The 26,233-nt window shown below is 61.7% G+C and overlaps 1 protein-coding gene across 3 annotated transcripts; it reads right to left on the bottom strand.

Moving 5' to 3' along the window:
- Positions 1-1,253: 1,253 nt before the first annotated feature.
- On the bottom strand, positions 1,254-23,839 carry LOC102452280 (broad substrate specificity ATP-binding cassette transporter ABCG2-like). Of its 3 annotated transcripts, XM_075934604.1 has the most exons (17): positions 23,654-23,838; positions 20,385-20,521; positions 20,255-20,310; positions 19,951-20,010; positions 17,795-17,909; positions 15,285-15,437; positions 14,450-14,607; positions 12,590-12,741; positions 11,729-11,854; positions 10,482-10,738; positions 9,584-9,666; positions 9,033-9,122; positions 7,511-7,635; positions 6,964-7,118; positions 3,617-3,706; positions 2,766-2,884; positions 1,254-1,734 (listed from the first exon to the last, which is right to left on the bottom strand). In XM_075934604.1, the coding sequence occupies exons 2-17, from the start codon at positions 20,418-20,420 to the stop codon at positions 1,587-1,589; spliced, it is 1,923 nt and encodes a 640-aa protein (XP_075790719.1). In that variant the 5' UTR covers positions 20,421-20,521; positions 23,654-23,838; the 3' UTR covers positions 1,254-1,586. The 3 variants fall into 3 exon arrangements, with proteins under 3 accessions (XP_075790719.1, XP_075790718.1, XP_075790720.1); XM_075934603.1 differs by having other exon boundaries at positions 20,255-20,521; positions 23,654-23,839; XM_075934605.1 differs by lacking the exons at positions 19,951-20,010; positions 20,255-20,310; positions 20,385-20,521; positions 23,654-23,838 and adding an exon at positions 18,892-19,848.
- Between the last annotated feature and the right edge of the window lie 2,394 nt (positions 23,840-26,233).

Raw genomic sequence — 26,233 nt, 5'->3', positions numbered from 1 at the left:
CAGCAAGATGAGACTCTGCCAGCCAGGAGAACAGAGGGGTTTATTGCTTCTCCAGGACACAGCACAACATAGATGTGATGTGGACATAAGGAGTCAGGGGCTGGCAGCCCTGAGCCTCTTGGGGTGGGGTTCACAAGCCCCTGAACCGTCAGTACTCAGCTTAGTCTCCTCTCTTCATGTTTTCCCAGCAAAACTGCCCAGCTCCCAGGCCCTGCCCCCCACCTCCCTCCCTTTGTCTCTCCCCCTGGGAAGAGCCTTGTTATCAGCTCAGGCTGGGCCTGGGTGTCTGGGCCAATCCACGTGTGGGTGCGTCAGTGGGAATTGCACAGCCCATTGCAGGGGGACCAGGGTCACAGAGCAGACAGCCCCCCCCCATGTCACAGGGTACTTTATAAAAGAAGGTTGAGAAACACTGCCCTAGACCAGGGCTACTCCACTTTGGAAGCCCAGGGGCCATGATGATACTCACAGCACATGCCCAGGGCAGCCCCTGACATGTGATTGCATAGACATGCAAATATATGCAAATAGCTTCTTTCACACTGACGGGCATGATACAAAGACGAAGGCAAGACGACACAACACGCAGGCCCCTTTGAAGTCCGTTCTGCTGATATCAATAAAATGCAACATTTCCCCCATTTCCACCCCAGGACAGCACTTGGAATGAGCAATGCCAGTCCAGGAATGTAACTACTAAAACGCATCTCAACCGACAACCGTTCTATTGATGACTTCTTTATTTTGGCGCCACCTATGAGCCGCCTGCTGAACCCCATGTAAACCCAAACTGCACTGTGGGCTGCAAACAAACAGGCCAGGGGCCACATGTTGAGTAGCCCTGCCCTATGGGGGTGCTTTGCCGGCTGGCCACGGGGCTGGGGCTGCAGTTATGGCTGCAGGGGCCAGGACAGCCATGTCACCCAGCCAGCAGCAGGGCTGAAGGAGCCGGCAGTGGGTTGGGACAGAGGCGCAGTGGCTGGTGGCAAGGCACCTTCCCTGGTCCAGGAAATTCCCCCCACCGGACCACTCAGGTCCCAAGGGTGCCAAACCAGGGAGGTCCAACCTGTGCTGGAGATAAAATCTGCCCCGTGCCCGGTTTGCAAAGCGAGGCGATTCAAACCACTTTCTAGTCTTAAACCTCGGCGCCTCCTAGAACAGGCCTCTAGTGTGATCCAGTGGCACTAGCAGTGCAGAAAACCAGTCATGCTGTACCACGCTGGGCAGAACAAAAGGTGAGTGCCGGAAGGAAGTCTGGTTCATATTCATTTATAGGTTTAAATATTTTTCCCTGAGATATTGCAGACAGTGGTCCCTGAGTAAGGACGTTATAGACATGGCAGTAAGAGAGCTTGTGAGTGTAACAATCCCTTACAAACAAAGTACAAATTCGACTACAGACAAAGGCAGAAATGCTGCTCAGACTATCACGCAATAGACACCCGTTGCAAGCAACAAGTGGCCCTGTTTTGCACTGTGGGCTCAAGCCAAGGCCACTGAATTTGTCACCCGTCTTCAGTGAGCATGGGGCTGGCAAACTGCAGCGCCAGGCCCTGAGGTAAGTGGCAGCGCTGGGGCGGGGGAGGCTAGGTGAACTTCTTCATGAAGCGGAGCTTCCCGTAGGCGATCAGCAGGAAGATGGCAGTCATGCAGCTTAGAGCCACGATGTTCTCCCACATGGCCCAGGTGGTAGGCTCCACCCCTTGGCTGCGCAGGTACGCTTCGCCGGAACACCTGCGGGCACACGGGGCAGAGTTAGGGTGACCGCGAGCCCCGAAGGCGGCTACGTTCTGCAGAGACGTTTTCCCCCAGAGACACTGAGATCCCCGTCACGCAGTGCTGAGGCAGCGCTGGGACACAGACTGCCCCTTTCCTGTTGTCTAGCCCGCTCTGGCTCCTGTATCAGCTTCAGAGAGCCAGCCACACCAATGGGTCAGCACAGGGACCGGCAGCCCTCATGGCTCCCCATGGCCAGACGGGCCTCACCTCTCTCCATGCCGGACTCATCTGAGCGGCTGTGTCCTGCCTGGTCTGCACCGTGCAGGGCCGCAGGAGGGGGGAGTGGGGCACAGCTGCGCTGGGGATCTGAAAGGGCCTGGGGCGCCGTCCCTGGATGGCACGTGCCCAGCAGCGCAGAAGGGCTGGGTGGGGGAGGCTAGCCCCTGCCCCACCCCTCTGCCAGACACCTCACCCCTCCGCGTTCGGCGAAGGCCGGTCTCAGCCCTGGAACTGTGCCGGGGATGTTTTCATTATTCCTAGCCCACCTCAGCAGGGCCCCTTTTCACAGGGCATAACCGCTCCACAGCCGCCCTGGGGTGCCCCTCTGGGCACAGGTGGGGGCTTTCCCCTTTGCCAAGGCAAGCAGGCTCCCCTGCTCCATTTCTGATGGGCGAAGTTCAGGGGCACACCCTGATCACACCGCCCCAGGGCGGCTGACCCCTTGGGGGAGTTGGCCTCAGATCCACCTGTGTTGGCTTGGCCTGCGTGACTGCACAAGCCGCTTAGCTGGAAAGGAGAACGGCAGAGGGGGACGGGACGCTGGGGCGGGGCTCCGTCTGTGGAACTGACGTTGGTTTGTCCCGACGAGCTGTCCGCGGGGGCTGAGTGGGCTGAGGATGGTGTTCCTCCTCCCAGACCAGCCGCCCACGTCCCTCCTGACCCAGGTTCGCTACTTACTCAGTCTCCAGGAGGCCCTCGTGCTGACGGCTGCCTCCCAGGAAACACCCCTGCCAAGCGCCCAGCGGCACGCCGAGCCAGGGACTTACATGTCTCCAAACGCGGCAGCTTTAGTGGAACAATCAGCCGCTTTCCCCGGGCGCCTGCTCACATTCTGGCTGTTCTCACCACAGAAGTAAAGGTCTCGAAATTCGTTGACTTCCAGGGCCTTGGGGAGGCAAGCAGACGGCAAGATGTAATAAGCCCCCACACCCTCCACTGGCACACGGGCTGTAGGTCCCATCGTCCCTGAGAGCCGTGCCAGGGGGCCTGTCACCTAGCAGGCCCCACGTAGCGCCCGAGGATGCCGGAGGGCGTTCAGATTTGGGTGCCCAGCCTTGCTTTGCTGTCCCTGGCCAGCGGCGCCTGGCAAACATGCAGCGTTTGCTCCTCGCCTCGCCTCGCTGGTTCCCACCCAAAGTCAGAAGGCACCGTCCAAACGGAACAGCCTAGACTGACAAGAGCGGCCAATGGAGCTGGCCTCAGCTCCCCCGCCCCCTCCCCCCCGGACCATTTGCTGCTTCTGAGGACCTGGCCTGGAAAGGCCGTGCGGTTCTACGGCGCAGGCCTGGTGGCGGAAGAGCTGGCGCGGTGGCTGGCGCGGGAGGCACACTGCTGATGGTGAAGGGTTCGGCCCGGTGGCAGCAGGTACCAAGTCCCACCCACCTGGCAGCCTGCTCCCACGCCAGGGGCTTCTGCACTGTCCCCAGAGCTGGTCCCTCTGGGCCAGGGTGAGCCCGAGAGGCGTGGCCGGACAGGCGGCGTGCCCCGCTGCTGCCCGTGCGGTACCTGCTTTGTGCCTGCTAGGGGAGCTCATTCTGCAGAACTTCCAACAGCCGCTCGCGAGAGCCCTGAGCAAGCCAGCCGCCCGCTTCGCAGGAGCAGTGCCGCGCCCACTCACCGTGAGGCCGTACCGCGGGATGCTGAAGAACTTGAGCCAGTTCAGCCAACCCATCACCGAAGGGAGGTTCACCAGCAGGCCCGAGAAGATCTGAAACGGCAACGGGGGAGGTGGGTCGGCGCCGCGCACTGAAGGGCTCATGCGCTTTGGGGCCGTGGCCACACACGAGTTGGGCCACCGCCAGCGCAGCCTGTAGCGCGGGAGCACGTGGCTGCCCCTCTCCCCGGCTGGGACGCGCACCCGCCTGTCTACCAGGCTGCTCCCACGCCTCAGGCTGCACCCGCAGAAAGCCCATCGCCCCTCTGTGGGCGGGCCCCGCCTGAGACGCACGTGGCAGGACCGACCCTCGCCCAAAGGACTCCAGGCAAGGAAGCGGCGGTGGATGGCAACGCAAGGCCGAGCCAAAGCTGAGAGGGGAGGGTGAACACTGACTCCTCTTCGAGCCACAGGCTTGCCTTTGCTGGAGCTGCGCCCACTAGTGCTCTCAGCCCAAGCCTCGTTTTGCCACCCACCCAGGCAGCCACGAGGCTGGGGAGCTCGCCTTGCCAGCGGGCAGCTCTGGAGGGCGTGCTCCGGGCGGGGCCAGGATGGAGGAGCAGGCCTGGTGCTCTGGTGGTGTGCTTGGCGCTAGCCTAGCAGGGAGCCTGGCAGGCCAGGGTGGGCGCACTGCAGAGCAGGACCGGACTAGCACCCTCTGCGGCGGGTCCCGGGGGCAGTGCGCTGGCTGGGGTGGTGGGAACAGCAGAGGGCACAGGAGCAGGGTTCCACTGGACTTAGCGATGTGGGCCCCGGGGCTGCAGGTCCGGGCTGAGGCCTGCAGCATCAGATGGAAGCCCGGGACTGGAGCTGCAGGGCAGAACCGAAGAGCACTGGTGGAGCTGGGCGTGTGATCTTGGACTGCAGTGCCAGGGTTCGGGAAGCCAGCACTGCGGGCCCTGGGGATGGGCCAGGGCCAAGCCTGCCGGAGCATCTCCCACTCCATTAATCCATCACGTCCATTCGATCAGAGTCGTAGGACTGGCAGGGGCCGCGAGGCCCCACAATGACGGGTCAGTAGAGGAGGTTTTGGGACAAGCTGATAAACTGAACAGCAACAAGTCACTGGGACCAGCTGGCTTTCACCCAAGAGCGCTGAAAGAAATCCAATGGGAAATTCCGGAACTATTAACCGTGGTTTGTAACCTGTCCTTTAAATCAGCTTCTGTACCCAATGACTGGAGGATGCTAACCTGACGCCAATATTCAAAAAGGGCTCTAGAGGCGATCCCGGCAATTACGGACCGGTAAGTCTAATGTCAGTTGAAACTATAGTAAAGAATAAAACTGTCAGACACATGGATGAACATCATTGTTGGGGGAAAGTCAACACGGTTTCTGTAAAGGGAAATCCTGTCTTACTAATCTGCTGGAGTTCTGTGAGGGGGTCAGCAAACATGTGGCCAAGGGGGATCCAGTGGATATAGTGCACTTAGATTTCCAGAAAGCCTTTGACAAGGTCCCTCACCAAAGGCTCTTACGTACAGTAAATTGTCATGGGATAAGAGGGAAGAACCTGTCGTGGATTGAGAACCGGTTTAAAAGACAGGAAACAAAGGGTAGGAATAAATGGTTGGTTTTCCAATTGGAGAGGGGTAACTAGTGGGGTCCCCCAAGGGTCAGTCCTGGGACCATCCTATTCAACTTATTTATAAATGATCTCGAAGAGAAAGGGGAAAACAGGGAGGTGGCAAAATGTGCAGATGATTCTAAACTGCTCAAGGTAGTTAAGACCAAAGCAGACTGGGAAGAGCTTCAAAAAGATCTCACCAAATTAGTGACTGGGCAACAAAATGGCAAATGAAATGTAATGTTGATAAATGTAAAGAAACGCACATTGGAAAAAATAATCCCAACCCTACATACAATATGATGGGGACTAATTTGGCTACAACTACTCAAGAAAGAGATCTTGGAGCCATTGTGGCTAGTTCTCTGAAAACATCCACTCCGTGTGCAGCGGCCGTCAAACAGCAAACAGAACGTTAGGAGTCATTAAAAAAGGGATAGAGAATAAGACAGAAAATATCTTCTTGCCTCTATATAAATCCATGGTACGTCCACATCTTGAATACTGCGCACAGATGTGGCCTCCTCATCTCAAAAAAGATCTATTGGCCCTGGAAAAGGTTCAGAAAAGGGCAACAAAAATGCTGAGGGGTTTGGAACGAGTCCCATATGAAGAGAGATTAAAAAGACTGGGACTTTTCAGTTTAGAAAAGAGGAGACTAAGGAGGACATTATAGGGGTCTATAAAATCATGACCGGCGTGGAAAAAGCGAATAAGGAAAAGTTATTTACTTGTTCCCACAATATAAGAACTAGGGGTCGCCAAATGAAATGAATAGGTAGCAGGTTTAAAACAAACACAAGGAAGTTTTTCTTCACTCCGCACACAGTCAGCCTGTGGAACTCCTCGCCAGAGGACGTGGTGAAAGCTTGAACCTTAACAGGGTTCAACAAAAGAGCTAGACAGATTCATGAAGCTTAGGTCCATCAATGGCTATTAGCCAGGATGGGTAGGAATGGGGTCCCTGGCCTCTGTTTCTCTGGAAGTGGGTGACAGGGGAGGGATCACGTGAGGATTCCCTGTTGTGTTCCCTCCCTCTGGGGCACCTGGCACTGGCCACTGTCGGCAGACAGGACACTGGGCTAGATGGACCTTTGATCTGACCCCGTGTGGCTGTTCTTATGAGGGGTCATCGAGTCCAGTCCCCTGCCCTCCTGGCAGGACCAAGCACCATCTAGATCATCCCTGCCAGGTGTCTGTCCAACCTGCTCTTCAATATCTCCAGGGATGGAGATTCCACAACCCCCCTGGCAATTTGTCCCAGTGTGTAACCACCCTGACAGGCAGGAAGGTTTTCCTAGTGTCCAACCTCAACCTCCCTGGCTGCAGTTTAAGCCCCTTGCTTCTTGTCCTGTCCTCAGAGGCCCAGGAGAACAATATTTCTCCTTGTGACACCCTTTTAACTACTTGGCCACTGCTCTCATGTCCCCTCTCAGTCTTCTCTTCCCCAGACTAAACAAGCCCGTTTTTCAGTCTTCCCTTCTAGCTCCTGTTTTCTAGACCTTGAATCATTTGTGTTGCTCTTGTCCAGTGTGTCCACAACTTCCCTCAAGCGTGGCGCCCGGAACAGGACACAGCCCAGCAGCTGGAAGAGCGACTTCTCGAGTCCTGCTCGCAGCACTCCTGTCAAAGCATCCCTGGCGACGTTTGGTTTCTGAGCAGCAGGCTCACTCTCTGGGCTCATAGCCGCTTGTGCTCAGTGCGCTCCACCCCGCCCCCGCCAGCCGCGCTCCGTACTCACAAGCATGAAGACAAAGCAGATGGTGATAAGCAGGTTGGCAATGGCCACCACGTCCATCCCAGCGCTGATAGCCAGCGCCATGGCTGTGGCTGCGTAGGACACGAGCACCAGCGTCAGCATGAAGAAGAAGAACCGTCCTGCTGCTGCCTGATAGCCTGTCAAGAGAGCGAGCGTGGCCGGTTACAGAGCCCGGGCAGCGGCCCACGGTGGCGGGTCACTCGCACAGGCCAGGAGCAGCGGGCTTGGATTTGGCTGCTGTGAAGCAGAAGCCAGATGGCCAGGAATTCAGATGAGAGAGCAAGTTTTCTAGCATGATTCCTGGCCGCGTTTCCCTCCACGCGCTGTTCCTGCTCACCACGCTGCACGTAGCAGCCTCCCAATGTGCGCAGCCCACGCCGGGCAGGAACCCTGCAGCCGCTGCCACCCCTTGAAAACCGTTTGTGTAGCTTAGCTTAGAAACAAAGAATCGGAGTCGGCCGCGCGAGACTCAGAGGGGCTTGTGCAAGAACAAAGGGGAGCGGGAAAAGCGGACGTATCAATTCTTTACCAATCATCCAGTAGCATATGCAAGAAAAGATAATGCCCGGAGCCGTTCTCATGGGCAAGAGGTCTCCAATCAGCAAGGCAAAGAAGTACGCTGAGACTCGGTAGTACCCGCTGGTGTACTGGTGGCTGGGAGGACGGGAACAGATCAGTGTGCATGGTTAGAGGCGGTCAGTATCCACGGGCACTACCGTCAGCAACGTCTGCCTGCCCAGGGCGGGGGCGGGGGCACGGGCCAGGGGCTGCTTTTGGGCCCCCTGGCAGGTGGCGGGTCCGCCCTCCCTGGGCTGCTCTGACCCAAGCCAAGCTCCAGTTTCTGGCCTGGGCAGGGCGGGGCAGCGCGTTGGGCTCTTCCCTGATTCTGGGTGGCCTTGTCTCTACCTCTTGCACGCTGCTGTGCGGCTTCCCCGCCATCTGCTTCACCCACCCCAGCCTGGACGCTGGGGTCCCTCCCCCCGGATCCCAAAGCAGAGCAGGGGCCCTGCCTCGCAGCATGGGCTTTGTTAGAGACAGAGACAGACCTCGGGGGGGCCTGGCGGGTGAGACTCCACAACCCCCCTCCGGCCCCCCTTCCGACAAGCAGCTGGGGGGGGCCTGGCAGGTGAGACACCACAACCCCCCTCCGGCCCCCCTTCCGACAAGCAGCTGGGGGGGGCCTGGCAGGTGAGACTCCACAACCCCCCTCCGGCCCCCCTTCCGACAAGCAGCTGGGGGGTCCTGGCAGGTGAGACTCCACAACCCCCCTCCGGCCCCCCTTCCGACAAGCAGCTGGGGGGTCCTGGCAGGTGAGACTCCACAACCCCCCTCCGGGCCCCCCTCCGACAAGCAGCTGGGGGGGTCCTGGCAGGTGAGACTCCACAACCCCCCTGCGGCCCCCCTTCCGACAAGCAGCTGGGGGGTCCTGGCAGGTGAGACTCCACAACCCCCCTCCGGGCCCCCCTCCGACAAGCAGCTGGGGGGGTCCTGGCAGGTGAGACTCCACAACCCCCCTCCGGCCCCCCTTCCGACAAGCAGCTGGGGGGTCCTGGCAGGTGAGACTCCACAACCCCCCTCCAGGCCCCCCTCCGACAAGCAGCTGGGGGGGTCCTGGCAGGTGAGACTCCACAACCCCCCTGCGGCCCCCCTTCCGACAAGCAGCTGGGGGGGTCCTGGCAGGTGAGACTCCACAACCCCCCTCCGGGCCCCCCTCCGACAAGCAGCTGGGGGGGTCCTGGCAGGTGAGACTCCACAACCCCCCTCGGGCCCCCCTCCGACAAGCAGCTGGGGGGGTCCTGGCAGGTGAGACTCCACAACCCCCCTCCGGCCCCCCCTCCGACAAGCAGCTGGGGGGGTCCTGGCAGGTGAGACTCCACAACCCCCCTCCGGCCCCCCTCCGACAAGCAGCTGGGGGGGGCCTGGCAGGTGAGACTCCACAACCCCCCTCCGGCCCCCCCTCCGACAAGCAGCTGGGGGGGTCCTGGCAGGTGAGACTCCACAACCCCCCTCCGGCCCCCCTCCGACAAGCAGCTGGGGGGGCTGCTACTCACACGAACAGCTTCTTGTCCTTGATGAAGAGCTCGATGGCGGACACGCTGGAGAAGCACTGGTTTGTGGTGATGAAAAATAAGGAGCCAACCCTGGGAAACAAATCCGGACGGTTCAGGAGCAAGGCCCAGGCTCCATCTCAGAACCGCAGGCACAGACACTGGAACGGGCAGGGACCCGTGAGGCATCGAATCCGCCCCCCCCGGCAGGGCCCATGTACCAGTCGCCAGCGCCAGGACCTACTCCAGGATCACAGCAGCTGGAGATGCCAAAAGCCTCTGGCTCTGGCCCGGCCCCCGCACCGGACGCCAGGGAGCCACGGCGAGCGTGGCCATGCCGGCTGTTGGACCCACACGGCCTCCTGGGGAGACCAGACACGAACCGAGGCTGCACGTGGCTGTGCCTGCCTCTCGTCACCCCCCGTGAGAATCCTCCGGAGCGGCCGGGCCGGGGACACCGCCAGCTAGGCTGTCCAACCCCCTCCCCCTCCCGCTCTGCATGCAGCCCCGGGCCCCCGATTGCTCCAGGAGACGAGCCTTACTCCAAGCCTCACCGGTTCTGAATGCCCTGTTGGTCCAGCGTGGCCCCGAAGAAGATGGCCCCCACGATCAGGGCCAGGAGGACGGTGACGGCGACCTGGAGGAGCGCAGAAACAGGTTGTGCGGAGGGACGAAGAGGGAGGCGTCACTAGGCAGAGGTCACTGGAGGCCCAGCATCCACAGCGGTCGCTGCCGGCCGGGGCAGTGTTTGGATGCAGGACAGAGACTGGGCCAAGCCCTCCTCGGCCACGCCCCCCCCTGCCCGCCCGAAAGCCCCAGCCACACCCCGCCCCACAAGCAGGGGCCTGGCATCGTTCACCCTGAGTGGGGCTAACGGCTGTGGCCACGTCCCCCAGCTGGGGAACGGAGCGTTCACTGCGCGGCACTGAAGCTGGGATCCTCTGTGGGTCGGTCAAGGGGGCTAGTTCTCCTAGGGGCCTGGGACACGCCCCCCTGTTTTGACAGGTGCTTTATGGGTAGCCAGGGACACAGCGGGGTCTGGACTCGGCTGCTTCTGAGTCCCGGATCGGACTCCAGGCAGCGAAGCTGGTCAGTGGCTCCTGTGAAATTCCACATCTCACTGGGCACGTGGCCTGGGGAGGTTGCGAGGTCCCGGACTGTTCTGAGAGCTCAGCCCCTGGCCCCCACTTGCTGCTCATTGCTCTTGGTCTCAGCCCTGGAGGAGAGGGACTGGACCCTGTACCGAGCAACGGCTTTGGGCTGCAAAGACACCCCCATGAGTCCCCGTCCCTCGGCCGGCCGGCCTGCTCTCAGCCTGCTGCGCCTGGAGTTTCACACAGGTCACCAGCCAGCCAGCGGCCAGCCACGGCTCTTGGCCTCTGCCAACCGGGGCTGGACTCAAGCCAGGGAAGCGGCATAGCGTGGCCCGGCCCAGCAGTGTCAGCGTCTTACCTGTGCCACGGAGGCCTGGGGGTTCCGGAGGAGGTTCTTGATGGAACGCTTGGACACCCAGTAGAGCTGGGTGAAGAAGCCGTTGGCATACGTGACCTCGTTCACGCGCCTCGGTTTCCCCTGCTTGTGCCGCTGGCTGAGCTCCACTTTCTTCAGCACATCCCGTGTGTCCCGGTAGTGGCTGGAGCTCAGGTACTGCTGGTGCAGCGCTTCCACCACACTCTGGTCCACACTCTGCTCCTCCTCAGCCATCCCCCCTGCAGCAAAGGGTCCAAGACAGGGTTCAGCCCGGCGCCGCTGGCGTGAACGTAACCCCCAGTCACTGGGGGGCCCGGGAAATCGTTCGCTCACCAGGGGTTGGAGTCAATGCGGGAGCTTCCCATGGGGTTTGCTCCAGGTTTCCTATCCATGGAGCCCGCTGACGGGGCTGCTGGCTGATCTAGACCAGGGTCCAGTTCTTCCAAGGTACTTAAGTGCCTAATTCCCAGTGTAACAGATCAGTAGGTGCTAGGTGCCTAATCCCCTTGAGGAGCTGGATCCAGGGGACACACTCTTGCAAGCGCCATGGCTTGAAAGGTGGAGGAGCCGAGTGTGCAGCCACCGCAGGGCGAATCTGTACAGCAGGGCCTTGGTCGCACGAGGCACCGTGCAGGCTGCGCACGAGGCACCGTGCAGGCTGCGCATGGCACATGCACATGCGGCTGCAGAAGAAGGCTGGCTTGTGCATCGCGCTTCCCTGGAGGAGCAAGGCCTGTTTAATCAGGCAAGGAGCATGGGCTAGGAGTCGGGACATCCGAGTCCTGCTCCCAGCTCTCTGGCTGCCTCAGGCTTCTACCCCATTGCCCGTTGCTGTACTGTCTGAGCCACATGCACCAACGGTAATTACCGACATCCCTAACGACTGTCAGGCAGTCTGTAGCACGGCTTCCTTTTCAGGGTCAGAACTCTGCTTGGGTTTCAGTCGTCTCTGCCACCGGTTACCTGGGTGACCCTGGGCAAGTCACCTCACCTAACTCCATGCCTCAGGTTTTCCGCATTGTAAAGCGGGCCTGGCAGCACAAAGCCACCCGCTCAAAGTGCTCAGGAGCGTGCAGGCTCCTGCAGAAAACGCTCTCTGTGAGGGCACAGGGCAAGGAGGGAGCTACAGCGACAAGCCCTCTCACTAGGACAGAACACAAATCTACTCTCACTGCTTGCAACTTCCCATGCAGTCTGGCCAAGGCCTCGCGTCTCCGGCACTGGCTCACCTCCTCCGGTGTCCACACTGTCCCGGGGCCTCTGCTCGCCTCTGCTCGCCGCCACGGCGGTGGAGTCCCCATTGATCACGTCGAGGAAGAAGTCAGCCGGGTTGTTGAAGGGCTCGCACTGGTAGCCTGGAACAAGAGCCAGCAGGCCATGGTGGCGGGGGAGACACGGTACACGGTTCCGGCCAAATGAGCGGAGAGCGGTGCTGGGGGGCGCAGGCAGTACGCAAGGCCCCCCCATGCGCGGTGCCTAGAGCCACATGGAGCAGCCAGCTGTTCCGCAGCAGCTAGGAGCCTGCCTGCGGGTTCCATGGTGCTACTGGCCAGGAGCCACCTAGGGAAATGCCTCCACCCCGCCCGCACCTCAATTCCCTGCCCCAGGTCACAGCTCCCCCCCCACACTGCACCTCCTCCCACAGCCCTCCTCCAGGCCAGGATCCTCTGCTGCACCCATCCCCCTTCCCGGAGCCTGCACCCCACCCCCCACCCGAGTTCCCTTCTGCACCCAACCTCTGGCCCTTGATCACTCACCACAATCTTTGATGGGGGGCACTCCACAATTATTGCCCCCCTGCCCCAGGGCATGATCTTGCCTCTCTCCCCATCTTCCAGCAGCCTATGGGCCCCACCCCCAGGCCCCCGTGGTCCACAGAGCTCAGCATGAGAGAGCCCAACTGCCGGGCCCTGCAGCCCCCTCTTGCTCCTCCGAACGCTTCGCGCGGCCCCTGGGGCTGCAGGGCGTGTCTGGGGAAGGCAGCAACAGGCTTGGCGTGGCCGGAGCCGGGATCAGCCCTTAGCACCAGGGACGATGTAACCGTCTCCCTGGAGACACGCAGCAGGGCCCAGCATGCCCGGCCGACCTACCGATAGAGGTAAAATAGTGCAGGGCCTGCTCCGCGGGGCCATGGTACAGCACCTTTCCCAGCGCCAGCAGCGTCAGGCTGTCAAAGAGCTTGTAGATGGAGTAGCGGGGCTGGTGGATGGAGAAAATGATGGTCCGGCCTCTTCTCGACAGCCTGGGGGAGCAAAGAGTCCGGATCTCATCGGCACCCGCTGCCCGCCTGACGCCGGGACTGGGCCACGGGGCAGGGATCACCTGGCGAGTCCTGGCTCTGTTCACTCCCTCTGGTCACCTGGCACTGGCCGCTGCCGGGACGCCGGGCGAGACGGGCCTTGGGGAGATCGTTCTTACGTAGCGATTTCATTAGGGTGTTTCTCAGCCGCTGGCTCCCCGGACCGGACCGCTAGCACCCGCTTTTCCTTCGCGCCCTTGGCTGGAAGCCCTTTCACCCAGGGGCTGTAGCGTGGAAGAAAGTCCAACCGCCAGCCCTGACCGGGTCTGCTCCCAGAAAGCTCCCTAGCATGCCCAGCCCGCACGCTGCGAGCCCGAGAGGGAGGGAGCCATCTCCGGCGGAGAGATTCAGCAGCCTGTCTGGAATGCTTGTTAGGGACAGTTTGGTCCTGTCTCCACCCTGCTGTCAGTCTGGCTGAAGCCTCGGCTCCGAGAGACCAGAGGAAACTCCTGGTGGAACGAGGTGTACTGGTAGTTCGAATTAGCGAGCCTAATTCGAACTACCGACTCTGTGCCGCGTGTAGTTGCAGGCACGGAGTCCGCACTAACGGGGCTTTAAAAATGGCGGCGCCCAGCAAGATGCAAATGAAGCCCGGGATATTTAAATCCCGGGCTTCATTTGCAACTTCGAATGCCTACATTAACTACCCTAGTTCGAACGAGGGTGGCAGTGTAGACATACCCTAAGATAGTCTTTCAAATCTTTCCATTCTTTGACCTTTGCAAAGAATTGTTCCAAATGTTGCTTTGAAGCAATTTCTTTCGTTTCAAAATTTCCTCTCGTCGTACTCATACGCAAACGGGCCCAAACGGAAACTAACCGTTTCCAATTTGTCAAGACAAACTGGGTCCTTCAACCCACGAGGAGCTGGGATGTGGGGAGGTTTCCATTTGCTGAAAATGGTTGAGAACCCACAACAACGTTGGTTCAACCCACGATTGTTACTTCTGGGAACCGCAGTGACGCTTGCAAAACAGATACCTCGGCATGGGGACAAGGTGCAGAAAAGGGCAACAACATGCCGAGGGTTTGGAACGGCCGCCACATGAGGACAGGTTGATAAAACCAGGACTTTTCAGCTTGGGAGAGAGGAGGTTAAGGAGGGGCTATGATTGAGGTCTCTAAAATCATGCCTGGTGTGGAGAAAGTAAATAAGTATTATTTGCTCCTTCTCATAAGGTAAGAACAAGGGTCACCAAATGAAATTAATAGGTTGCAGGATTAAAACCAACAAAAGGAAATACTTCTTCACGCAGCGCACAGTCAACCTGTGGAACTCCTTGCCAGAGGATGTTGTGAAGACCAAGATTTTAACAGGGTTCAAAGAAGAACTAGATCCATTCCTGGGACAGGTCCATCAGTGGCTAACAGCCAGGCTGGGGGGGGGGGGTGTCCCTACCTCTGTCTGTCAGAGCTGGGAATGGGTGACAGAGGAGGGATCACGTGTTAATTTCCCGTTCTGGTCCCTCTCTCTGGGGCACCTGGCCTTGGCCGCTGTGGGCAGCCTGGACACTGGGCCAGATGGGCCTTTGGTCTGACCCCGTCTGGTCGGCTTGGCTCAGGCCCCAGGGAGAGATGCCAGGCTGCGCAGCCGTGGGCTGAGATGAACAGCAGAGTAGCTGGCGTTCGCTAAGACCCCGGCAGCCCCTACCTCTTCAGGAGAAGGAGCACCGCGTTGGCTGTGCTGGCATCCAGGCCGGTGGTGGGTTCGTCCAGGAACAGGACCGGGGGCTCGGTGATGAGCTCCATGCCGATGTTGGTTCTCTTCCGCTCCCCGCCCGACACCCCGCGGATCAGTTCTGTGCCTACCTACGGCAAAGAGCCGCGGTTCGGTACGGGCCTGCGGGCGGGTGTCCCCGGGCGGGGGGGCGCGCGGCCCTGGCAGGAGGCCAGGCCAGAGGGGGGGAGTGGAGCCGAGCCAGGCCATGCCTGCTGATGCCATGTGGAGATCACACACAAGAGCCAGGGGTAAAGGCAGCCTCGTGCCCAGAGGGGCTCAGCTCCAGAGCTCCCAGGGAGCCAGAGACGGGGCCGGGATGTCTCTGCCCCCCCATGGAGTCACCCTGGTGGGGGATGGGCCCTTTCCGGCCCAGCCACCACAGCGATGGGCATGGACCAGACGGGCGATTGCCACCTGGGCCCTCCTGCCCCTGCTGCGGCTCAGCACCGCGCCTGGCGCCCTCCCCGGCTGCAAGCCCGGAGGTGGCTGCCCAGGCGGGGCCGGTGGCCGAGGCAGAAGCATTCTCCCCCGGTCCCACCTAGCTCGCACTCCTCGCACGGGGCCCAGGCTCCCCCCTCCCTGGAGCTCAGCAAGACTTACAGCTGCCTGCGGGGCTCAGCTGCTCCTCCTGTCTTCCCTGCAGGCCCCCCCGACCCCCATCCCCCTGCCTCCCGCCCTTCCCTGCCCCCTCGGCTGCAGTGGGGCCAAAGTCGCACAAGGGACCCTGCTGAGAGCATCCCCGGCCGGGCAGGCCCCTGCCCCTCACCTTGGCATCGGCCACTTTGGTGAGCCCCAGCTCGCTGACGATCTGTGAGACCCGCTCTTCCTTCTCGCGCAGGCTGATGGAGCCGGGGAGGCGCAGGGCCGCGGAGAACAGGAGGTTCTCGCGCACCGTCAGCGTGCCCATCACCACGTCGTCCTGAGAGCAGGGCAGAGTCACCACTGCGGCCCTGGTGGATCCGTGCCAGGCACCTCGCCACGTGCCTTCCCGCAGCACGGAGCAAGCCCCCGGGACACGCCCCTTGCGCCTGGAGCTGTCCGTGCACGCAGCCGCCCCGCCCCGCCCCACCCTGGGCAGTGTAAATAGCCCCCGGGACAGGCCCCTTGCACCAGGAGCTGTCCGTGCACGCAGCCGCCCCGCCCCGCCCTGGGCAGTGTGCAGTGTAAATAGCCCCCGGGACAGGCCCCTTGCACCAGGAGCTGTCCGTGCACGCAGCCACCCCGCCCCGCCCTGGGCAGTGTGTAGTGTAAATAGCCCCCGGGACAGGCCCCTTGCACCAGGAGCTGTCCGTGCACGCAGCCGCCCCACCCCGCCCTGGGCAGTGTGCAGTGTAAATAGCCCCCGGGACAGGCCCCTTGCACCAGGAGCTGTCCGTGCACGCAGCCACCCCGCCCCGGGCAGTGTGCAGTGTAAATAGCCCCCGGGACAGGCCCCTTGCACCAGGAGCTGTCCGTGCACGCAGCCGCCCCGCCCCGCCCCGGGCAGTGTGCAGTGTAAATAGCCCCCGGGACAGGCCCCTTGCACCAGGAGCTGTCCGTGCACGCAGCCGCTGTCACGTTGCTGAATTGGAGGGAAGCATCCAGATCGCTGCTGCACCCCTAGGTGGGGGTGTTGGCCCCAGAAATTGGTATGGGGGGAGCCATGTGGGGTATTGAATGGGAGATTATTGTTTGTTGATCTTATGTACGCTATTTATGTGAGTGTATAATGTCCATGTGTGTAGGTAGGAATCTGTAATCTGTGTGGAAGCTGAATATTTCTGTGAATGTGGTTGAGCATTGCTATGGACAGGCTGAGTAGTGAAGCCCTGTGGAACAATGGCACTTGATGGCCCAAGGACACACCTAAAGCAGGAGGGCGGAGACCCAAGAGCTGCCAGCAGAGAGAGGCTGAGGACCAGGTGACCTGCTGCATACCAGAAGGGGCCGGGAAGGGGGTATAAAGAGGCCATGTGGTCGATGCCATTTTGTTCTCAACTCAGCACTTCATCCCAGAGGCAGCACTGCAGGGATTGAAGAGCCCGGAAGACCTGTGAACCCATCCTGATCGTAGGATGTGCAATAAGAACTTTTAAACCAGCAGCTGCAACATCTCTGCTAGTGCCTGCATCGAGGACTGGGAGATTCGGTGCATGTAACGTACTGTACTTTAATAACCTTACTCTCATGCTTTTCTTTCCTGTAATAATAAACCTTTAGATATAGATTCTAAAGGATTGGCCCAGCGTGATTTGTGGGCAAGGTCCAGAGGGTAAATTGACCAGGGATCTGTGGCTGGTTTCTTGGAACCGGACAGAACTTGTTCGGGGTAGGTGGGATTGGGTGCTAGGACCCCCCACCTGTGTATAGGCCCGGGGCCATCTGGGGCACGGATATTGCTGGGGTGTCGGAGGGGTTTTGCTCGGGAGGCTTCAGGCAGGTTGCTGAAGCGCTCGGTGAGACTGGTTTGTGGCCTGTGTGGAAAGGTCACCAGTTGGGGGCCGTAAGAAGCCCCGGATTCGAGCAATTTGCCCTGAGCGGACCCCCTCAGCTGTGCCCAGACACGGCCCGGTCCGTCACAGCCGCCCCGCCCCGCCCTGGGCAGTGTGCAGTGTAAATGGCCCCCGGGACAGGCCCCTTGCACCAGGAGCTGTCCGTGCACGCAGCCGCCCTGCCCCGCCCCGGGCAGTGTGCAGTGTAAATAGCCCCTGGAACAGGCCCCTTGCACCAGGAGCTGTCCGTGCACGCAGCCTCCCCGCCCCGGGCAGTGTGCAGTGTAAATGGCCCCCGGGACAGGCCCCTTGCACCAGGAGCTGTCCGTGCACGCAGCCGCCCCGCCCCGCCCCGGGCAGTGTGCAGTGTAAATGGCCCCCGGGACAGGCCCCTTGCACCAGGAGCTGTCCGTGCACGCAGCCGCCCCGCCCCGGGCAGTGTGCAGTGTAAATGGCCCCCAGGACAGGCCCCTTGCACCAGGAGCTGTCCGTGCACGCAGCCGCACCACCTGGGCAGTGTGCAGTGTAAATAGCCCCCGGGACAGGCCCCTTGCACCAGGAGCTGTCCGTGCACGCAGCCGCCCCGCCCCGGGCAGTGTGCACACAAAGCATGACAGAGACGGGAAGTGACCTGCCCGGTGACCCAGCAGGGCAGACCCGTCGCCTTGGCCAAGGAACCACGCCGCCACGGGGGGGACACCTTTGCACTCTCATGCCACCCCCTACAAGAGTGACCACCACTCGCTCCGCTCTCCAGCCGCTCGGCTCCTCCCAGCCCTGGCCAAGGGAGCAAACAGACACCGACCTGCACGACGTAGCCCGAGATGCACTTGAAATTCGGAGGCTGTGGGAAGCCATCCACCAGCACCTGCCCCGACAGGCCGGCAGGGTCCTTCCTAGCCGCCAGCACGTCTAGGAGACTGGAGACAAGCAGCCGTCCTCAGGGTACTGCCGTGCAACTGCTCCATCCCCCTGGGCGCCCGCCCGACTAGGGCTTGGCATGGCTGTGGGGCTGGCGCAGCCACGTGCTCAGAGCATGCTGCCACCTGACTGGCCTCAGCTACAGGCAGGGCAGTGGGACGAGGCCCGAGCCTCCTCTACGCTGGGACCTTAGCGCTAGGGGCACATGCTTAGTGGAGAGGCAGTGGCACAGGCTCCATGCAAACAGTGCCTGCCGCTTGCGGGCTGTCCTGGCACAGCCCTGCCCCCGGGAGAACTGCAGGCAGCATGGTTGTGTGCCGACAGCGCAGAGGTGACTGCACCGGCACTTGGCAGAGCCCCTGCTGATTTCCCCACACTGGGTGCAGAAAACCCCAAGCCACAAAACCGCTCTGAACGTCTAGAATTCCATTTCAGCCTTTTCAGTGCCTGGACTCAGCCCCTTCCCTTTGGAACGTCTCCTCCAGCTGCGCAAACACTGAACCCGGGACAGGCGCTCACAGCTGTGACCCACACATGCTCAGGGGTGGGTCAAGCCCAGACGTCGGTGGGACCCAAGACCTGTATTTTCTGACTTTTTGATTCACCCGAAATGTCAAACCTTGTTTTCTGTTTCCAGTTTTTTGGACTGGCAAGCCTGTTATTCGCCCCATGCTAAGCAGTGGCTCTAATCCCAGCTGAGACAAGGAATGAGTCTTCCTTGGATCTCCGCAGAGCATGGTTGCAGATGCAGATACACATTTGGTATCTGCTCAGGGCTCTCTCTCTCTCTCTCTCTCTCATGTAGGCATGATGGATACAACTGACTTTTTTGAGGAATAAATTCTATACCACATACGTGTATTTAATCAGATTTTTTTGGTTGTATTTAAACTATAAAAAGTTTAAAACGCAGGTTGAACCTCTCTGGTCCAGTAGCGTCTGGGGTCCAGCACGCTTCGAGTTAGAGGGGTGTCCACTTACCGTGGGTGTGGCCAAGTTTCCCGAGGTCCCATAAAGCTTGTTTCCAGCCCCCAGCCCTGGCTCTCAGTGCTCTGGGCTGTGCCCTAGCTCCGATTGACCCCCAAAGAGCCTAGCAAGCAGTGGAAGTGCCGGTCACGCGGCCAAGAGGAAGCATGTTTTTATGCTTCAGCGACTTATTTCCTTGTGCCCATACAGTAACACTGGGACAGCCTAACACTTTGCTACCAAGAGAGCTGATCATGCAGCCCCGGAGCAGCCAGAACAGACTCCGCCAGCCAGCAGAACAGGGGGTTTATTGCTCCTCCAGGGTACAGCCCAGCACAGACGTGACCTGGCTACAGGGGTCTGGGCCAGGATGCCTCAGCCCCCTTGGGATGGGGTCCCTGGGCCCCTAGACTCCCAGCCCCCCTCCTTAGATTGGTTCCTTCATGATTCCAGCCAGAAACTGACCCTTCCCCCAACACTCCCTGCCTTTGTTCCCTCCCTTCCCTTAACTGGTAGGACCGGTTCGGTCACTGTCATGGGGCCCTCAAGGTGCCCTCCGCTGGGCCGTGCTCACAGACAGAGGCTCACGCCCAGCGCCCAGCAAGGTACCGACACTGCATCCCATAAGCCATGGCCAGGCACAGGCTTATCCAGGGTGTCGAGAGTTGCCAGATGGTCTCCCAAAAAATACCGAACACACGGGCTAAAAATTTGTCGAGCCACCCACACCGAACACACACCCTGTGCGGGTGCTGCCAAGAGCCACCAAGCTGGGAACAGTGGGGGAGGCAGCAGAGCCTGCCTGGCAAGCAGCCACCTGCTCCCCAAAGCAGAGAGAGGCAGACCCCGGGGCAACACAATGGCGGGCGACGGGGGGGTCCATGGGTAGGAAGGTGACTCCCCCACAGCCAGGTCTTTGGGTGTCCCACACCCAGTGGGAAGAAGCAGAAACCCTGCCCCAGTCGGTTTGTCTGGGAGCCCCTGGAAGGTGCCCACGGACTCCTCTTGGATCCTTCCGGCTACTCTCCCCCGCCCCGGGGACTCAGCTCGGGGAGGAAGCAGAGAAAGACTCACGAGGATTTGCCGCTCCCGGTCGGTCCCAGGATGGCGTTCAAGCCTGGTCTCATAATGCCACTGCAAGAGACAGGAAACGGTTACTCCTGAGAGGGGATGGGCCCCCAGGGGCCCTCGGCAGAACCGGGGCCTGCCGGGGATCCAAGCGAACTCCACGGGCCGGCACGCTTAGAAACGTTCCAAATGACAAGGCGAAAGCGCCCCTCCCCCAGCCCCACGCTCCCGCCTGGGCCCTGGGCCCCGGGTCTGAGCGGAGGCGCTGGCGGATTTCGCGCCTCCCCCTCGCCAGGAAGCAGGGACTTACTACACGTTGTGGAGAATGGTCTTCTCCGCGGCGGGGCGCTTGCAGAGGCGCCCGCGGGGCCCCGGGACGGAGTACTGGATGTCGTGGAAGCTCACGACGGAGCCCCGCGGGCGCTGGAGGGACTCCCGCGTCGGGACAGCGCGCAGGAAGCTGCCGGGCCCTGCATCCTCCCCCATGGCTAGGATGCTGTGGTCCTTGCTGCGGAATCTGACCTCCACGGGAGGGAGCTCGCTGGGGTGCTCCATGGCTCCCATCGGCCAGGCCGGGCTGGGCGAGGAACAGGGCAAAGGGCAGAACAGTGACGGGCTTTTGCAAGGAGGTAAACAAGGCTGAGGCTGAAAACCCAAACCGCCTCCCTCCGCAGAACCCCCCCGAGCTGCAGCCCACGCACGGGGGCAGGCACTAGAGCGTGTCACGCGCACAAGAGTCGCCAGCGTGACTCTCCCGGGGCAGTGAAAGCAGCAGCCTCCCCCACGTGCATCGCCAGGGGCCACTAGCCAGGCACGTTCCAGCGGTGCAGCCCTGACGTCCTCGCGTGTGAACCCCTCGCACCAGCGACACGAGGACCAGGGCGAGTTTTCCAAGTGGCAGAGATGTCTTGGACATTTCTTCTCTGACTGCTATCCCATGATGCAGCGGGGCTCTCTGGAGTTAATGTTACAGGCACGTGCAGCCAGCCACTTTACCCACCAAGTGTCCCCCAAGCCCTTGAGCTGAGCATTGAGGAGCCGAGGGGCGGGCTGCGAGGGAGCTGAGGGGCCAGGGAGCTGAGGGTGAGGGAGCCGAGGGGCGGGCTGCCAGAGATCTGAGGGGTGAGGGAGCCGAGGGGTGAGGGAGCGGAGGGTGAGGGAGCCGAGGGGCGGGCTGCCAGAGATCTGAGGGGTGAGGGAGCCAAGGGGTGAGGGAGCGGAGGGTGAGGGAGCTGAGGGGCGGGCTGCCAGAGATCTGAGGGGTGAGGGAGCCGAGGGGTGAGGGAGCGGAGGATGAGGGAGCCGAGGGGTGGGCTGCAAGTGATCCGAGGGGCGAGGGAGTCAAGGAGCGAGGGAGCTGAGGGGCAGGCTGTGAGGGAGCCGAGGGGAGGTCTGCGAGGGAGCCGAGGGGCAGGCTGTGAGGGAGCCGAGGGGAGGTCTGCAAGGGAGCCGAGGGGCAGGCTGCGAGGGAGCCGAGGGGAGGTCTGCGAGGGAGCCAAGGGGCAGGCTGTGAGGGAGCCGAGGGCTGAGGGGCAGGCTGTGAGGGAGCCGAGGGTCAAGGGAGCCGAGGGGAGGTCTGTGAAGGAGCCGAGGGGAGGTCTGCGAGGGAGCCGAGGGGCAGGCTGTGAGGGAGCCGAGGGCTGAGGGGCAGGCTGTGAGGGAGCCGAAGGTCAAGGGAGCCGAGGGGCAGGCTGTGAGGGAGCCGAGGGCTGAGGGGTGCTCTACACAAGGGGTATGTCTACACTAGCTCGTTAGTTCGAGCTAGGTAGGCAAATGAGGGCAAGCGGAGTTGCAAATAAAGCCCGGATTTAAATATCCCAGCCTTCATTTGCATGTTCCCGGGCGCCGCCATTTTTCAATCGCCCTTAGTCCGAGCTCTGTGCCCGCAGCTACACGTGGCCCGGAGTAGGTAATTTGAATGAAAGATTCTAATTTGAATTACCGTTACTCCTCATGCCACGACCTAACGAGCTAGCGTGGACATAGCCACGTTGCTCATGCACCCTCTGTCTTGGCTTTCCGGGAGCACGTAGCGGTCCTTCACAGCGTGGCCCAGGGGATGCTGGGGGGCCTGTCCGCGCGGACCCAGGAAGGGGAGAGCCGAGCGAGGGGGAGAACGGGTTCAAAGGCAGCTGGCAGAGGGATTCCCCGGCATCTGGCCCTGCCTGTGTTGCTCCCCGGCGGCTATCGAGGGCCCGGGGGCTGGGCGGGGGTTTTATTTAAGTAATGAAAAATTCTGCTGCTTGGTTTTGCTTTTCCCCTTGGAAGCGCCGCTGAGGCCTCGCCCGGACTCCCGACCCGGCGCAGGGGCAGCACCGTTTGCCTCTCCTGAAATACAGAGCCGGCCCGGCCTCCGCCCATAAACAGCGGGAGAACCAGGGAACCTGACGTCACCAGCACCCAGCGTGGCGGTGCTCTGCCCAGTTCACCTTTCCTCCGGATTGCCAGGCGCTTTAGTGACTGTTTGCTAACAAAGGGCTGTGACCCTGCTCCCAAGCCAGCTTCACCCGAACACACGCACGCTAGGCCAGCAGGGTGGATTTCTCACAGCCCTGGGCAAAGCGCCGGCTCAGTCTCATTTCCTAGTGTAGCCCGGCCCGGTCGCACCGGAGACATGATTGCAAACCCAGGTAGTTAAAGAGGTGCCGCTCCAGGTGTGGACACTTCAGTGGATTTAACCCAGGCTGAGCTCAGTTTCAAGAGCAAGCTAACCAGTTTTAAAGGGATATAAAGCCTCCCCAGGCAGGGGGGTTGCCTCAGTTTGTAAATTAAAGCAGGATGTGTGTGTGGTGTGTGCATGCGTGGGGCTGTGGGGGGGCATGCAGGCATAGCGGTGTGTATACATGGGGTGTGTGCGTGCACGGGAGGCGTGCATGGAGTGTGTGTGGGGGGGAGCGTGCATGGGAGGGTGTGCATGGGGGGTGCGTGCATGGAGTGTGTGGGGGGGAGCGTGCATGGGAGGGTGTGCATGGGGGGTGCGTGCGTGGGGGGCGCGCGAGCATGCAGAAGCCCAGCGTACGTGTTTCAGGCTGGCTCTGCGTTCCCCGTGAATGCAAAGGGCTCGGAAGGGGGACATCGGGGCCCAGCCGGTGGCGGTGGGCAGGGGTCTCTGTGGGGAGAACGCAGGTGGCCTATTCACGTGCTTGCACACAGGGCCCTGGAATCCACCCTGAAGAGAAGAGTTGGGAGCCCCCAGATCTCACAACTAACCGGCAGGGGCCAAGCTTCGAGAGCAGCGACCGCCCGTAGGTCGGGGGAGGAAATAACCCAGAGCCCCTTTCCCGTCTGCCTCCCTGGCCATGGCCGAGTGACTCTGGCCGCGCCCCGGCCCTAGTGGAACCAATGCTCCCTCGTGTTTTTTCCGTCCACATGAGGAATACACGTTGGCCATGTGCACCAGGCGTGTGCGGATGTGCACCCCCAGGAGTGGCCCAGGCAGGCAGCTGTGGGGCTGTGCTAATCAGTGGGGCGGCACCGGAATCTCTCCGGGGCCGCCCGAGCGCCCAGCGTGCAGGGACCGCCGCCGAGAGCCAGGAGCCGGGTTCTCCCCGGGAGCTATTTCCTGGGCGCGCTCCCTGGTTTTCCAGCAGTTGACGTTTGTAAACAGTGACAGCAAAGACTCCGTCAACCAGCCATCTTCCCCCACGCTGCCGGGCGGCCAAGCCCAGAGCCCAGAGCCCCTGCCCGCCCCGGCCGAAGGGCGCATTACCTCCGGGTCCCTAGAGCGCGCTCAGCTTGGCTCCGCTCCGCCGCTGTCTCCGGAGGGCTCCCAGTCGCGCGTGTGGGCAGCGCGGCTCCACTCGGGGCTTGCGGTTCCCGGCTCCTTACATAAACCCTTCTGCTCACACGCCAGCTGCTGGGAGTGTCAGATTACCGCTGTCATGAACTCCACCCCGGTCACTGGAGAAGAAGTCGCGTGCACAGTGGCACATGCCATCTGCTTTGGGGACAGCCGCTCTGCACACCCGACCTATCCCAGAGACACCGGTGCACGAGGGGCTGGAACTGGGGGCAGACCCCCAGCCATTCATTAACAGGCCGTCCCTGTAACCGGTGTTCCCTCTCATTATTTCCAGCCACTGAAGAATAAATTTTGTCATGTGCACCGAGGCATGTGTGGATATGCACCACCTGCAGGTCAGACCTCAGCACCACCCTGCTGCCAGCCCAGCACGTGTTCGCCAAGAGGGGAGAGCAGCAACTGCCGCTGTCCCTGTCCTCAGCCCGCAGCCCCACCCAGGAGATGGCAGGGCCTGCGGGGGACAGGTGGGCTGTGCCCTGCCCTGATGGACGCCTGCCGAGACCACCGGGTGCTTGTGTGGGACTTAGCTGGGAGGGGGCCGAGGCTCAGGCTACCCGAGGGGTGAGTCGCTGGATGCTGCTCCCACACCCTGGGCTGGCCCACCACAGCGAAGGGGTCCCTGCCCGGGATCGCTCAGAGCCAAGCACAGCGCTAGACTCTAGCCTTGCACTGGCGATGCCGCTCCCCCCACCCCGAGACACAGAATCCGGGTTCTGTCTGGCCGGGGTCCCTCGGCAGCTCCCACCCTTTGGCTGCATCGACCCCAAATACCTTCTGCCCCTGGAGTTCCACTTATTCCCGAGTCCTTTTCCTACTCAGCAATTGCCAGGCTCTGCCCCAGAGGTGGCTGCATTTCCCAGGTGGATGAAGTGATCCTGGTAAGCAGACTGGAGAGCAGCTTAAGTACTTTGGGATGAAAGGTGCTAGGGGACCAAGGAGAGGAGGGATGTGCACATGGGTCTGTGCACGTGGGTCTGTGTGTGTGCAGGTCTGTGCACATGGGTCCGTGCACCTGCGGGTCCGTGAGCGTTCAGGTCTGTGCACATGGGTCCGTGTGCCTGTGGGTCCGTGTGCCTGCGGGTCTGTGCGCGTCTGGACTTTGCTGGAGCTGTGCTTCTGGGCATGGCGTTGTCTCCACTCAGCAAAGCAGTGCCCTGCTGTATTTGGAAGGCACCGACCTTTCCCGGGAGGTCAGTTTGGCTCCCGCATCCTCCCGGAACGGCTCCGTCGCTGCTTGTTCTGTCATTTCCACTGGCTCCTGCACGTCGCCCCAAGGCCATGTCTACGCTCGGAGCATTTTGCCAGCAAAGAGATGCCAGCGTCCGTCCAGCGCCTGCACCAGCCCCGCCCTGCCAGCCGGCTAGGGGCTCCTCCCCAGCACAGCTGGGCCGGTCGGGGTTGCCCCTCGGCTGGAGGGAGCTCAGCCAGTTGCTCTTGCCTGAACCCCTTGTGCCCCAAGGCGACTCGCCTCCTGCCACTTTCACTGTCGCCTTGGGCTCCCTTTGGCCTGGGCCTGCACCCGCACCATCCCCTCTGTCCTGCCTCGCCCTCCGTCTGCTCCGCACCGCTGACTGCTCAGGGGCCTGGCCCCTGGCCGGAGGGCTGGCTTCCTCTGCAGCTGCCACGCCGGGCTGGGGTGGGGTAGGGGTGGGTGTGTGCTGGAGTTTATGCAGGGGGAAGCCGACTGGCTGAATGGGGCTCAAAGTGCCTGGGGGCGTCCATGCCGCTTGTCTCCCCTTGTTTCGCTCTTCCGGGTGTGCAGCAGTCGGGAGGCAGAGTCGTCAGTTTCACTTGGGAGTCTGGTCAGTTTCAGCCCCCCTCCTCCATGCTCAGGGGCCCAGTGGCAGGGGAAGCTCCTGCCTTTGGGAACGCAGGTTTGCTCCCTGAGGATTCCTGCCACGTGCTCCTTTCCCCGGAATGATCCAGGCTCCCCAGCCAGTGCCGCCCGCGGAGGTGTGATTGCCGGGCAGCGGCCCCAGCCAAAGGCGCTGGCTTGGCTTTCTCCCGCCGCCAGCCTGAGCCGCGAGAAACAAGGCAGGGCTTCCCCCCTGTCCTGCGTCCTGTGGGCAGCGCTGCCTCTGCCCCTTCCCCGGCTGCAGCCACGCAGAGCCCACGCTGCTGAGGCCCAGGCAGGGGCAGACGCCAGCCCCCGGCTGCAGCCACGCAGAGCCCACGCTGCTGAGGCCCAGGCAGGGGCAGACGCCAGCCCCCGGCTGCAGCCACGCAGAGCCCACGCTGCTGAGGCCCAGGCAGGGGCAGGCGCCAGCCCCCGGCTGCAGCCACGCAGAGCCCACGCTGCTGAGGCCCAGGCAGGGGCAGGCGCCAGCCCCTGGCTGCAGCCACGCAGAGCCCACGCTGCTGAGGCCCAGGCAGGGGCAGGCGCCAGCCCCCGGCTGCAGCCGCAGCGCAGAGCAGGAAAGACCCTGAGCTCAGCAGCCCTGCGGCCGGGGCACCCTGGGAGCGGAATCGCTGAGTCAGGCTCGTTTT

The sequence above is a fragment of the Pelodiscus sinensis genome, chromosome 8 (assembly GCF_049634645.1).
Source record: "Pelodiscus sinensis isolate JC-2024 chromosome 8, ASM4963464v1, whole genome shotgun sequence".
Classification (NCBI taxonomy): Eukaryota; Metazoa; Chordata; order Testudines; family Trionychidae; genus Pelodiscus; species Pelodiscus sinensis.
This window is presented reverse-complemented; position numbering and strand designations above follow the sequence as displayed.

What these genes read in the sequence shown, in the direction of transcription:
- LOC102452280 (XM_075934603.1), bottom strand. Translation starts at nt 20,508, where the DNA reads ATGGGAGCCATGGAGCACCCCAGCGAGCTCCCTCCCGTGGAGGTCAGA. An exon ending in CAGTGTGGACACCGGAGGAG is followed by an intron (nt 10,739 to 11,728) that starts GTGAGCCAGTGC and finishes CCTTTGCTGCAG; the next exon opens with GGGGGATGGCTGAGGAGGAG. An exon ending in GCTGCCGCGTTTGGAGACAT is followed by an intron (nt 1,735 to 2,765) that starts GTAAGTCCCTGG and finishes GTGTGCCCGCAG; the next exon opens with GTGTTCCGGCGAAGCGTACC.